Below are 14242 nucleotides of genomic sequence, written 5' to 3' on the forward strand. Positions count from 1 at the left end.
GGTCTCTCTTCTTTAAAATTCTATTTTACGTTGTTCCGTGATATCTAAGAGCTGAAATTTACCCCAGCCTTAAATTAGGGAGTGTCATAAGTAAAAAAAAAAAAGGTGAATAATTCGAAGCTAGTTTCAAAGAATCTTAGCAACAAGATCCTTGTTAACTAGATGGCGCAGAAAGCAAGAGTTTCCATACAGACTCTTGGCAATAAAGGAAGAAACAATTGCGTGCTGGATGGCATAACAAGGTCGGCCACGCCGTTTGGTTTTGTTTGACAGTCTCATTCAAATTGCCAGATTTTTTTCATTTGCGAAGCCTCATCACGATCATCTGATCAATATAGAGATCAAAGACAACTGACATGAACAAAAATTTGTCCTAAAACGTGACGTTTTTCTTTGGGCAAAGGTTCATTACAGGTATACAACTAAGCATAGTTCAAATTAATTTGAGTTGAATTTCAATAACATGTTACTAAATGCTTTTACAGCTCCAACAACTAACACAATCACTGGTTGTATGTACTTTAAATATATTAACCATTGCAAGCAACAGCCGGACGTTATCAGTTTTCAGGAGTAAGTAAGCAAGCAAGCAAGTAAGGTCCTTTCCACATGGCTGTGTCATCTGTCGTTTCACACAACCTGAAGAGCGGCGAACCCTTGTAACGCGTGCTTGTTTGAGCTCCTCTTTCCTTTTGTTTCGAGTTGGGATTTTGAATCCATGAGGTCGGGGGACAGTTTTTAACCAGCCGTCTGCATTGAATTGGTTGTCCTTGTCAACAGAGAGAGAGGTATGAATACCACTGGCGATCGCTGGAAGTGGCGTTACCATGTCGATTAAAAGAAGGAATATGTAAAGCAAAAAACCTTTCAAGGGGGATCTATCTTCTTCAGAATAAATTAGAAAAGTCCATGTCTTTGACCAAAGTAAGTTTGTTAATCACCCTGGAGAAACTTTCAAGGATATTTCATGAACTTGTACATTTACAATCTGTATCAAACACTCTGTTACAAGCTGCAAAGTAGGTCTTGATTATAAGACATCGGGGGGCAACCCCGCCATTGATGCAAGTCATACTTCTTTTTTTGCATTTCACTGTAACAATCAGGTCCTTTCCACATGGCTGTATCACGCGTCGGATCACACAACTTGCAGAGCGGCGAACTCTTGTAACATGTGCTTGTTTGAGCTCCTCTTTCCTTTTTTTCCGAGTTGGGATTTTGAATCCATGAGGTCGGGGATCAGTTTTTAACCGGCCGTCTGCATTGAATTGATTGTCCTTATCAACGGAGAGAGAGGCATGAATACCACTAGCGATCGCTGGAAGTGGCGTTACCATGTCGATTAAAAGAAGGAAAATGTAAAGCAAAAGACCTTTGCTGAAGAACTGGCAAAAAACGAAAAGAAGAAGAACAATTTTTAAATGACCGTTACTTTAAAACTGCAAATGAAATAGCCAATAATTATCAATCGTTTAAAAAACACCAAATTCAGTCAAAGTGAAGCTACATTTTCTAATAAGTAAGAAACGTACTTTGGTTCTTTTGCCGACTGTAATACGTTTTTCAGACTCAGTACGTAATCGTTGCAAACTGATATTTTGGTCTGTTTTACCGGCAGTAACGTAATGTCACAAAATTGCGTTAGTCAGAGGTTAACCTGAAATCCTTACCGTCTATGCGAGCGGTTACCATCAATGACATTTAGAACGTGGTTGGGAACGTGATGCTATGGCGGTAGGAGCTTAAAAACACAGACAGTAACTTCTTACAGCTGAATTCATTGTTGTGTATAGACCCAGATTTTTTTTTACATGATTCGACAGCATGATTCGACGGTCATGATTCGACCGAGAGGTTACCAAACTCATCGATGAACTCGCAAAATCATGAAGATTCTGCATGAAGACTTGAGGTGGCGGGTGATTTATCACCAATTTTTGTACGGAAGCTCGATAAAGGAAACAGTCAATGTTTTTTTTACGAGTACATGTACCGCATTTGTTTCAAAAATCCGTAGATTGTATCGGCAACGTGGCGAGGTGAACCGAAAGAGAAAAAAAGGACGGCAAAGAATCTTGTCTTGTAAGCTCGTGTTTGTTTTGTTTATGTTTGGTTTCTTAAACAATATCTTGAACAATATTACTAGCATAAACTTTTCTTTGACTGGTATTGGAACAGATAAAAAGAACAAGGTTTTAGAGGCGATAATAAGGAGCAAGCCGGAACTCTATATAGATGAATACCAAGACTGGTTTCACGCCGTTGCAGGGACCCAGGGATACTCTAGACCCAAAAACAATTGGACTATAATAAAGGGTAGACGGCACTAAAGTTACAGAAGAAAAAAGTAAAAGGCCAAAAATGGCCGGAGAAAGGCGAAATTTTCCCCTTTTTGAAGACCGGAAGTAAAAATCGTCTTTGGTAGAGCACGTGATCGATGACGTAGAATGAAACCGCTCTTGTTTACAACACTGAAGACAATATGGATTCTGGGGATTAGCGCAGTTCTTTTGCTTGTTTTTCTTCTGAACAAAATAGTACAATCGAAATTTCCGACGGAGCAACGTTAGCAGAGCTATGAGGGCGCTCTTTCGCATATGTTTAGCCGTGCAACAGCGAAGTGAACTCGGTTACGGACTCTACAAAATGAGTGCGAAGAGGTGTTTTAGAGCGGATTGGTAAGCGACCAGTTATGCATTCTATCGCAAATTCGGTGTATTTCACATCCGCAATGTGATTTCATTGGCGATTGAATAAGTTTTGAGTAGCATTAAAGTTTCCTTTTTATGGTACGGCGTTGTTATTTGAAATCTAGTTTAGTTTAGTCATTTAGTTATATTTTTTGGCCTGTTTAATAGCAGTTAATAGAGACAGCGTACAAAGCTCAGCGAAAGCTTGGAGATGTGGGCAGCTTTCATTATAACGATTCACACTTTACAGGAGCGGTACCTGTACAAACAGCAATACTACGACGAAGACTAAGCACATAAATAAATTCTGGAGTCATCCTGATTGTGTTGTACTGGGCCTCTTGGGATATTAAACGGGTTTTTAAAACCTTTCATGCCATATTGCGTTCTATAGTACTGCATTCGAGCTCACTTTACAGGGATTTTTTCCGCTAAGTAATGTGACTGGCAATTTTTCTTTGTTTTCCATTTTAAAGCAAAATAAGGCCTGTCACCTTTGATATTATGCTGATTTAGAAAACGGTGTTCACCGTTGTTGGTCATTTTGCCCTGCTGCGCCGCGTATACAGCGAATATGACAGTCGCGTACCTGAACTGAACAAGGTTAATGAAATAACTGCGATACTACGTGTGTTCGAAAGGTAAGCTTAAGTATCATTATCGGCTAATGCTAGTTTTCTTCAGGCTGCACTGCAATAACAATTTTTTATTATTTTTCAAACATACAGTGAACCCTAGTTCTGGTGGAGTAGCTTGTTTTGTGATCTGTCTGGTGCGAGCGGCTTCATTGGACGTCCTGTCCTTTATCGGGCCTATGCTCATATTTTCTGACAGTCCTTCTTTAAAACAAGGTTGAAATGGCGTTTTGTGAGCTTTTCATCTTTCCATAGACACAGCTATGATAATTTGTGGTTGAGGACAGTCTTCAGAAAAGTGAGCAGAGGTCGTGGGGTTAGCAAACAAATCGAATCGCGTGTGTCCGAACCATCCGCACAAAACCCGAAAGAAATGCCAATTATGAAGACCTTCACCGTTGTTACTAGAATTAAGCATCAAACAACTATAAATCGATACGGTGTTATGGAATTTTCCTTAAAACGCGAACTATACATTTTATTTTGGAATCTTAAAATCAAGCCATTTACCGAATCTTGCTAAAGAAATCCAGGGGAATCTAACCGGAAAAGGTTTGGCGAGTTCTTCTTTCTGCGTCATTTCCGGTTTTCGGCCCAAGCGCTGCTTCGAATCCCATGGCGAGAAACTTTTCGTTTTTCTAGGCAAAATAGCGGAGATCAAACTCCAATTTTGGTAGATATCTTTTATTTGGATCATAAGCTTTCTGAATTTGGAATGTTGTTTTGGGGTCTAGAGTATCCCTTTAACATTGCAACAATGTGTCGATCGATTCTGCGCCTTGGTTTTACGTACAAAAGGCGAGTCTAACTCATTATTCTTCCTTTGTTTAAAGTCGATGAACAATAACATTTGTCGTGGTATATCAGCCATAAAACGACAGTATGTTGCCCTCACGAATCCATCGCAATTATTTTCACTTTTGAGCAGACGCGCAGCTTTTGTTTACAAAAAAACGACACTTTCAGAGTGTTGATCTGTTCAGCGTTCATCTTCTGCCGAGTGTTGACATTGTAAATCGTTATATCGAGGTAGATTTTACGTTTGGGCTTCCGGATTATGTTCGTTATATATCGAAGAATTCGTTATATCGAGGTTCGTTATATGGAGGTTCTATTCAATACATTTTACTGTAACTTTGGCCGGGACATAGAGTATCGTTCGTTATATCGAGGACTTCGTTAATTAGAGGTTCGTTAAATCGAGGTTCCACTGTAGAACCAATCCCAACCAAGTAATTTACTTCGTAAATTCAAACAGAAATAAAGGTTACGTTTGCTATGTGAGTGATAATGTATGTATACATGATCGTCAGGTTGATGGAAATGAATGGAAAATTGTCTTACAGTATCCGAAAACCTTTCATTTACCTATGTACAATAACAAGGTACTTGCCTTGAACCAACTTCTGCGCATTTTCGATACACTTGAACCAGTGGTGTACCTTCTTAATAGTTTGTACTGACTTAAGGTTAAAACTTGAGCACCGCTTTTATACATTTCAAAGGATAAATCAGTTTTGGAAATTGAAAGTGTGTGGATTCTCGCTGTATTATCGCCTGACATCGCCTGATATATAATTTGTCTACCTCAGCAAGCGCATAGACATCCTGTAAACCAATCGAGTCAGCATTATTCTGCGTTTAACCTTGACCAAAAGCGATAAGGTGACCTAGAGCGAAATTTACATTGATTTGTTCTGTTGGAATGAGGTTTCATTGCGAAACTTCTGCTTAACTAGGGAATACCGCGCCACTCCAAAAGTACCCTTACCAAAATGTTAATATGGGCCATTTGTGGACCAAAACTGGAAATTATCTGGAGCGAAATATGGGATTGCTATGGGATATATATGAGTTTTGTATGGCCATGTTAAACCCATATTTTAGAATTTTCTGAGGTTGTCATACTTAAGAAGTATGGGTTTAATATGTATTTGGACAATTTCCAGATATTTGTCATATATGGAAAAAATATGGAGGAAAACTAAATTACAATCAGTCATTTGCAACGTTTCCAGATATTGCCCATATATGGAGAAAATATAGAAGAAAACTAAAAAAACAACAGGTATCAGACTGTCCCCTGATATTGCCCTTATATGGAGAAAATATGGAAGAAAACTAAAAAACACATTCATAATTGCATCACAGTGCATATACCTGCAGGTATTCATGCAACCTGGCCTTTTATATCTAACTATAAAATTATGATATCTGATTTTAATTTAAACATTACATGAAGTGATTTAATTCAGGCCACCATAAGAATCCCATATAATTACCCTTACGAAAATAGTGCCTATTTTATATGTATTTTTAAGCTATTTTTTTTATCTTTTTTTCATTTTTTCTCTATTTTCAAGTTACTCTTTTACCTGTTTTCAACCTATTATTTTGAAACAAACAATAGTCAAAAAATAGTCCAACCAGCAAGTCATCATTACCTAAAAGATAGCCTTAAAATAGCTATAACATAGAGAAAAAATGTGTACGCGATTAGAAATGTTAAAAATAAAATAGGTTTAAAATAGACATAAATCAGGGATAAAATAGGAAAACAAATTTGAAAAATAGGACATAAATACCTTTAAAATAGGTGTAAAATAGGGCATTTTATGTCTGCCACGCAAGTTAAAATAGGGTTAAAACAGCACTGCCATTTTATAGAATGATGCAGGAATGAAATAGATATAAAATAGGTTGAGTAGGTGACAGATCAAACAGCATGTCTTTATCCTCAGCCTAGAATTACCAAAGGTGGTGTGCTTTAGTTGTAGTATTTGTCGATATTAGAAATCATTTAATGATCGATAAGTTATATTCTTTCACCTACCTATATCTAGCTGAGTAATAACATGCATTGCACACTATATAAATTTATGATTGACACCATATACGACAGCCAGAGCTACAAACGTTACAAGTAACAGCAAGACAATTTCACAGTGATCGAATTTCTCGGGAAAGAAACATTCAGAATATGGCTTTGTCTCAAATTGTGTTACGGTTTAAGGTCTAGGGAAAGTGCTAAATTATAAGAGAAATGATTGGATTGATAAAAAAGATTGCACCTTTGCCATTTTCATCTGTGATATCAAGCAATGACCAATACTGCATTACTCAAGTTAAAAAAATATATTTGGTAATTGTTCCTGAGTTGTAGTAGCAGAACTCACAATTCATAACAATTAAAATTAAACCAGTTACTACTAAAAATCATAGTTTAGTTAAGTGATTTCGATCTCCATTCAAATTATATTTTTTATTGTACTGATTGCCCCGAAAATCGACCCATGGGACTGCACAGCATCAAGAAAGAAGCGACATGAATCGGTATACGTTCTCCTAAAGTTGAACGCAATAACAGATAAGAGTCTCACAGCCATGGATGACTTAGCTTATATTTATCAGGATTTGGCGACTTGACTCTGAAGCTGCAGTCTTAATTGAGTAATGGCCTTCACAATCTGTAGTAAAACAGAAAATTATGCACTTTTAGTGAATTCTTCTTATTGATCAGGGCTGCCAATACGACTTCAGATATATACATATTACAATGAGCTTCTCCCCCATAACAATCATGAGTAATTAAAAATATGAGGGTATACAGAATTTAACTCATGGTGCTACAAAAGTATAGTATATATATTAGTGTAAAAGTAAGCTTACATGTACTCCATGAAGTGGATCATGCAACTTGAATCAAAATCAAGAACAGGGGTTAGAGGAATATAGTTTGTAATGTGAATCTCAACTGTTATTGAAGCCAGTTATGGTTTATTCTTTTCAGTGGATCAATTATATTAAAAAAAATTAAGAGGGAATGTCTATCTCAACAGTCTAGAATTTGGAGCTATAAAAATCCAAGAAGCACATTTACTCAAGTAGACTATAATCTATTTACATAATCACACATTTTCGTGCAGTTTCTCATCAAAATTATTGATAAATCAAAGCATACCTCTTTCTTAAAGTATTAATCCACTTGATCCTGCTTGAGGCCATCATTTTTAGCTTAACAGAGGTGAAAAGCCAGGAGAAATATGCCTGTAAACTTGAATCCCGCCTAAAATCTAAAATGAAACGGTTTTTCTGCGAGCCTGCAGTGGCATAGCTGCTGACCAAAATAGCTTTGTTCATGCCCAGTCTTCCCAGTCTGACTGAAATCCAAGATGGCTGCCATTGTTGTGACTCCACCATTTCTTGTTTCTAACTCGTTGTAAAACCTAGCATTGTGCTTGAACGAATTATGATTCAAAGCATTGCTGATCTTTTTTTCCATATGTGCTTGAGGGAGTGTGGTTTTTATCCTCCTCAGCCAACACTAGATTGTATACCTGCCAAATCTCACGCCTTAGGCGTGAGTCTCACGCTTGTGGGTTGAAAACTTCGATCTCACGCCGGCTCACGCTTGCGGGCCAATTTCTCACGCTTGATTGAAAAATGTGAGTTGTTGCCGTCTTGCTTGACACAATTTCCAAAAATATGTTAACTCAGACCCATGTTAGAACGAAAACCATGTGCAAAAGGAATAAATGACAATACCGTCCTCGCGATCTCTGATTTTTGAAGGTGAAAAGCACTGGGAGCGAGCTCGCGTCTATACGCGTCCTGAGACTTCGGAAGTCCTCGGAAGACTTCGGACGTCTTCGGAAGACTTCGGAATTCTTCGGGAATCTTCGGAAATAATCGTGTCGTCTTCAAAAATCCCAGCACTCCCAGGATAAAAATCTCACGCCTATATCTTAGAAAAAGTTGGCAGGTATAAGATTGCATTAATTTGTTGTCTTAATCCCATATATGGGATTAGCATGGACACCAGGTGATCGGCATGATATATTTGTAATGTAGTGGTCATGGGTACATCTGCCATATAAATTCCACATATGACATAACTATAGTTATCATTCATATTATATCCATATAACTGTTATATATCTCAAAATGAGAGATAATGTGGTTATTGCATGGGGAATCAGTCAACCATGTTATTCCCTCATTATTGATGTCTTTAATTTTGTGTCCATATAAACACCATACTTGGAGTAAGTTGAAAGTACACGCTTGTTATAAAACCCATATTTTGATTTAACTATGATACCCAGTTACTTTCCATATATGGGCAATATATGGCTCTCATTTCCCCCATATTATTGCCATATCATTGGTTTGGTAAGGGTAATCCTGAAAAGAGTGGCTACGTGGCTACGCAGCTACGCGAACGAGCCGAAACAAGCGCTCTGCACATGAATATACCTCGTTCTTTAACCCACGTGCCGAAACAAGCGCCCTACACATGAATATACCTCGTTCTTTAAGCCACGTGCCGAAACAAGCGTGCTAGCTGCGATGGAGTTCAAGCTGGTGGTAGACACAAAGAAAATGCCAAACATCTTAATTGGTTTATTCTTTATTTTCGCGTTAGATTACTAACTTTTTCAACCTTAATTGAAACAGTCCCGGAAGAAAAATTTCAGGCTGAAGTTTATAGCATGCTGATAACCGGAAATTGACTTGTGGTGACGAATAATGAGGTTTGATTTGCGCCGCTCACTCGGTGGGGAAAACTGACTCGAACAGCGCTTTGTAATCGAGTGTCGGGAAAGAAGCACTGATGTGCGTGACGTAGAATATTAACTTGGAAATTTGATGAACAATGTCACGAAATAGTAACGCGAGCAATACTTTAAAAATTAGTGAGCAAAGCAGATTGCACAATTGTACTCCGGGAAAGTCCGAAGTTAATACACTGCATGACAATGATGTAACTGCACGCGTGGTATTAAGCTAAATAAGGAAGAGAAATGTGTGTGATTGTGAAATTGAAATTAAATTTAGTAGCATTACAATAGTGTAGGCTTGGGATTATACTGTGCTCGTGATTGTAGTAAAAATACTTGTTGCGCAAATAGAACCTAGAAAATCTTAGTACAATTGTAATGTAAGATCAGATCGATTAAGAACGAATTGTGAACGGAACTGTGCATCGCGAATATTGTAGATTGGATCAGAGATTGTCAGATTGTGAATGTTAAATAAATCTTCAGAAAAGGAAAGAATTACAGTCCTCTTCAGTTTGTGAACAGGCAAGTGCGGAGTTTATGAAACATTCCGCGACACTTGGTCAGTTCGAGCCGGATTGGAAATGACCGCGGAGGTTGGAAAAAAGAAAAAGCGACGAGGAGGCCATCGAGTGTACCCTGCTGGAATCCTCCCAGAAGTAGAAGCCAGTCTTGAATATTACACCGTGGAGAGGAAGGCAGAGCTGGCGAAATGGAAACACACGCTAAACGAGGAGTTGGAAAAGATAGCGCCCCTCGACTTAGAGATCCTGGCCTTGATGGGAGACGACGAAAAGGTGACGGAGGAGGATATGACCAGAGAGATAGACGAGAGCAGCCGTCTTGCGTCGGACATAAAGTGCAAGTTGGCTGCGATCGAAGAACTGTTAACCGCACCGCAAATACCACAAGTACAAAATGTACCGCAGCACCAGAATTCGCCGCCAATGCAGACCGGACAAGCAAGCCAGCATAAATCCGTCCGAGCGAGACTGCCGAAACTGGAGGTGCGTAAATTTGACGGAAAAGTGCACGAGTGGCAAGAGTTTTGGGACTCGTTTGAGAGCGCCATACATCGAAATGACATGCTAGAAAACGTCGACAAGTTTTCTTATCTTAGAGGTTTGCTTGTGGGACCGGCCAGATCGTCGATCGCGGGTTTCGCTTTAACGTCCGCAAACTATCAAGCAGCGGTGGAACTGTTGAACAAACGATATGGAAAGAAGGAGGCGATCCAGCGAGCGTACGTGAATGAACTTTTGAATGTTCAGCCTGTATACAACGAGAGAGACGCGCCGAGACTTCGGAGCTTGTACGATTTCCTGGAGACCAAACACAGAGCCTTGCAAGCACTTGGAGTAGACGAGACCACTTATTCAGCGATAGTTGTACCATCTGTCCTGGAAAAATTGCCGCAGACGCTGCGTTTGACCATTACGCGAGGTAAAGATCATCATCAGTGGAACTTGAGAGACTTGTTGGAAGGCCTGGAACAAGAAGTAGAATTACGAGAAGAGTACAATGACAGCGCACGTCAAAAGAACTCGGCTGGAGACTTCCGGAGAAAAAACAATGTAGCCACACTGTATGCAGGAAACACACGGAAAGCGGCGAAAGAAACGAACTGTGCCTTCTGTTTAGGAGAGCATCCACACGAAGACTGCAGGAAGGTCCAGGACATCGAGGAGCGTAAGCAATTGTTGTTTAAATACGGTAGGTGCTTTAAATGTTTAAGAAAGGGACATTTATCCAAAGACTGTACTGACCGTAGTGTAACATGTAAGCATTGTAATTGTAAACATCATTCGGCGAGTTGCATCGCCTCCCAAGGGAATTTAAGAACGACAGAAATCGGAACCCAAGGGGCCCAGGGTGGTGCAGAACTGGTGGGAAATAGTATGCACGTCGGGACTGGTGTAGCCTTACAAACGGCTCAGGCTCAACTAGCGGGGAAGGGTCGCGCTAGAATTAGAGTGCTTTTTGATTCGGCTAGTCATAAGTCCTTTGTTACTTCCCGCGCGGTAGAATTGTTCGGATTGCGATCTGTTAGAAGGGAATGGTTGACTGTTAACACCTTTGGCCAAAGGGCTACTGGATCAAACCTGCGGGATGTAGTTGAAATAGATTTGACCCCAGTGGGTGGGGGGAAGGTTATGCGCATCGAAGCTTTTGTTGTTCCCGAAATTTCGCGCGTGCAGAACGAACATCTGGAAATTGCGCGTAAGGACTACCCGCATTTGGCGCAAATATGGCTGTCCGACGTTTGCAAGGGAAGCGAACAGTTAGAGATAGATGTATTGATAGGGGCAGACTATTTGTGGAGTTTTCAGACAGGCAAGATAGTCCGGGGGGAGGTAGACGAGCCAGTCGCAGTAGAGACAGAGTTAGGATGGGTTCTCTCCGGACCCTTGACATTTAGACAGCCAGCAGATAGACCGCAGGAAGTTAACGTAAATTTTGTTGGCAGAGACAGTGTATCATTAGAGAGTTTAGAAGGGAATGTCCAAAGGTTGTGGGACTTAGAAACCCTAGGAATTAAAGAGAGTGATGGAGTGTATGAAGAGTTTGTAGACAGTATTGCCTTCAACGGTAATAGGTATTCAGTTAAGCTCCCCTGGAAGGAAGGTCAGGGTAGTTTGCCAAGCAATTACGAGTTGAGTTTGTCGCGCATGAAGAGTCAGATTAGGAAGCTTAGAAAGGAACCAGACATTTTGCAGGAGTACGACTCAGTTATAAAGGAATAGTTAGATTCGGGAGTGATAGAGAAAGTCGCACAGTTAGAAGAGACAGATAGGGGTCACTATATTCCCCATTTAGCAGTCATACGCAGAGAGGCGAGCACCACGAAACTGAGAGATGTGTATGACGCGTCCGTAAAGGCAGGAAAGGGGGGGGGGGGACATCTCTGAACGATTGCCTACACAAGGGACCCTCCCTCAACCCTTTATTGTTTGACATCCTGCTTAGATTCAGAGAGAAGAGAGTGGCGTTGATAGGGGACAAAGGCGTTTCTTAACATTGAGGTAGACAGTGCAGACAGGGATTATCTTAGATTTTTGTGGTTAGAAAACGTGCGCGATCATTGTAGTCGAATTGCAGTGTACCGCTTTTGCCGTGTTGTGTTCGGTTTAAATGCGTCTCCGTTTCTGTTAAACGCCACGCTGAGACACCACATTTCGAAGTTTAAGGACGAAAACCCAGAATTTGTGCGAAAGATGATCGAAGGTTTCTACGTTGTCGACTTGGTAACGGGCGATAGCAACACGAGCGACACGTACACATTGTACGAGAAATCCAAACAGAGGATGGCCAGTGGGGGTTTCAAATTGAGAAAGTGGATGACGAATGACAAAGTGTTGAGAGAACGCATTGCGCAGATTGAGAGTAACGCAACGGAAAGCGCGATCGTGACCAGCGAAGAAGAGAGCTACGCAAAGTTCATCTTAGGTTCGGGGCAGGCTAGCAAGAGTTGTCCAAAGGTCTTGGGGCTTCCGTGGGATTGTGAGAAAGATGTTATTCAGTTTAGTTTTGAGAAGCTTGCAAGCAAAGCCCTAGACATGCACCCGACCAAGCGAAGTTTGTTAAGTCTGCTAGCAAGCATTTTTGACCCCCTGGGAATCATTAGCCCCACCATTGTGTGCATGAAAATATTGTTTCAAGAATTGTGTTGTGAAAATTTCGACTGGGATAGTAAACTCGAGGGGAAAGTAAAGAAGAAATGGGACGAATGGATTGAAGACTTATCCAAAATAAGGGGTATTACGATCAGTAGGTGTATTTGGGACCATCCAAAACAACCCCGGCGTCAGGTTGACCATGGTACCATGGTTTTTCATTGCCAACCATGTTTGACCATGGTTGACAGTGTTGTAACCATGATCGCTGACCATGGTGTATGATCACCTCACGACCATGGTACACTGCGAACCATGGTCAAAAACTAAATTATAAGGTTTTACTGGAAAATTAATAACAAATAACAAAGCAGTGATTGTTTTGACTCTCTGACATTTAAAACACTGCATTCGATTCTTATTAATTGTTTTTCAGAAAATTTATCTCAAACGGATTTGAGACCATGGTCAACCATGGACAACCATGGTTTGCTAAAAATTGTAAAGAGTATTGTAATTTTTAGCATTGTAGGCTACATGATAATATTTTCAAAATCAATAAACTACTTCTTTCCATCGACAGTGAAAAGCAGAATGCCTGAATGAAGTTCTCTGTGTGAAATTTATTTTTTTTCCAGTGAACTTGTATCACCATGTTTTACCATGTTAGACCATGTTGGAGATCTGAGTGTTACCAAAAAATTTTCAATGACTGCATTAATTTGAGAGAAGTATTTTTTTGTCTTCCCTTAATGGTAATACATGACATACTGGAATGGGATCCAAAAAAGGTCCTTATTTTTATTTCTGTTTTCAATTTCTGGTGAAAATAAGGCACCATAATCAAATCAAACTGATTTGAGACCATGGCCAACCATGGTCAACTATGATTTGCTAAAAATTGTAAAGAGTATAATTGTAATTTTTAGCATTTATAGGTTACATGATAATATTTTCATAATCAATAAATTACTTCTTTCCATCGACAGTGAAAAGCAGAATGCCTGAATTAAGTTCTCTGTGTGAAAAACATTTTTTTCCAGTGAACTTGTATCACCATGTTTTACCATGTTGGAGATCTGAGTGTTAACCAAAAAATTTCAATGACTGCACATTTGAGAGAAGTATGGTGTCTTCCCATATGGTATGGTAATACATGACATACTGGAATGGGATCCAAAAAAGGTCCTTATTTTTATTTCTGTTTTCAATTTCTGGTGAACTTAAAGCACCATAATCAAATCAAACTGATTTGAGACCATGGTCAACCATGGACAACTATGGTTTGCTAAAAATTGTAAAGAGTTTTGTAATTTTTAGCATTTATAGGCTACATGATAATATTTTCAAAATCAATAAATTACTTCTTTCCATCGACAGTGAAAAGCAGAATGCCTGAATGAAGTTCTCTGTGTGAAATTTATTTTTTTTCCAGTGAACTTGTATCACCATGTTTTACCATGTTAGACCATGTTGGAGATCTCGTGTTACCAATAAATTTTCAATGACTGCACATTTAGGAGAAGTATGGTGTTTTCCCATATGGTATGGTAATACATGATATACTGGAATGGGATCCAAAAAAGGTCCTTATTTTTATTTCTGTTTTCAATTACTGGTGAACTTAAATTTATTAAGTCTGCTCAGTTGATGGCATTCATTAGGGTATGGAAATTTACATTGACCTGACTTTCTGTAGGCTGCCTATGAGTGTTGAAATAAGGTGTCATTTTTGACAGCTA

At 39.5% G+C, this 14242-nt stretch overlaps 1 protein-coding gene across 1 annotated transcript; it reads left to right on the forward strand.

Annotated features, from left to right (window-relative positions):
• Positions 1 to 8872: 8872 nt before the first annotated feature.
• Positions 8873 to 11630, forward strand: LOC146482651 (uncharacterized). Its single transcript, XM_085107082.1, has one exon. The coding sequence runs from the start codon at positions 9471 to 9473 to the stop codon at positions 11628 to 11630; it is 2160 nt and encodes a 719-aa protein (XP_084963208.1). The 5' UTR covers positions 8873 to 9470.
• Positions 11631 to 14242: the final 2612 nt, after the last annotated feature.

The sequence above is a fragment of the Pavona decussata genome, unplaced genomic scaffold (genome assembly GCF_977016875.1).
Source record: "Pavona decussata unplaced genomic scaffold, jaPavDecu1.1 SCAFFOLD_45, whole genome shotgun sequence".
Lineage (NCBI taxonomy): Eukaryota > Metazoa > Cnidaria > Anthozoa > Scleractinia > Agariciidae > Pavona > Pavona decussata.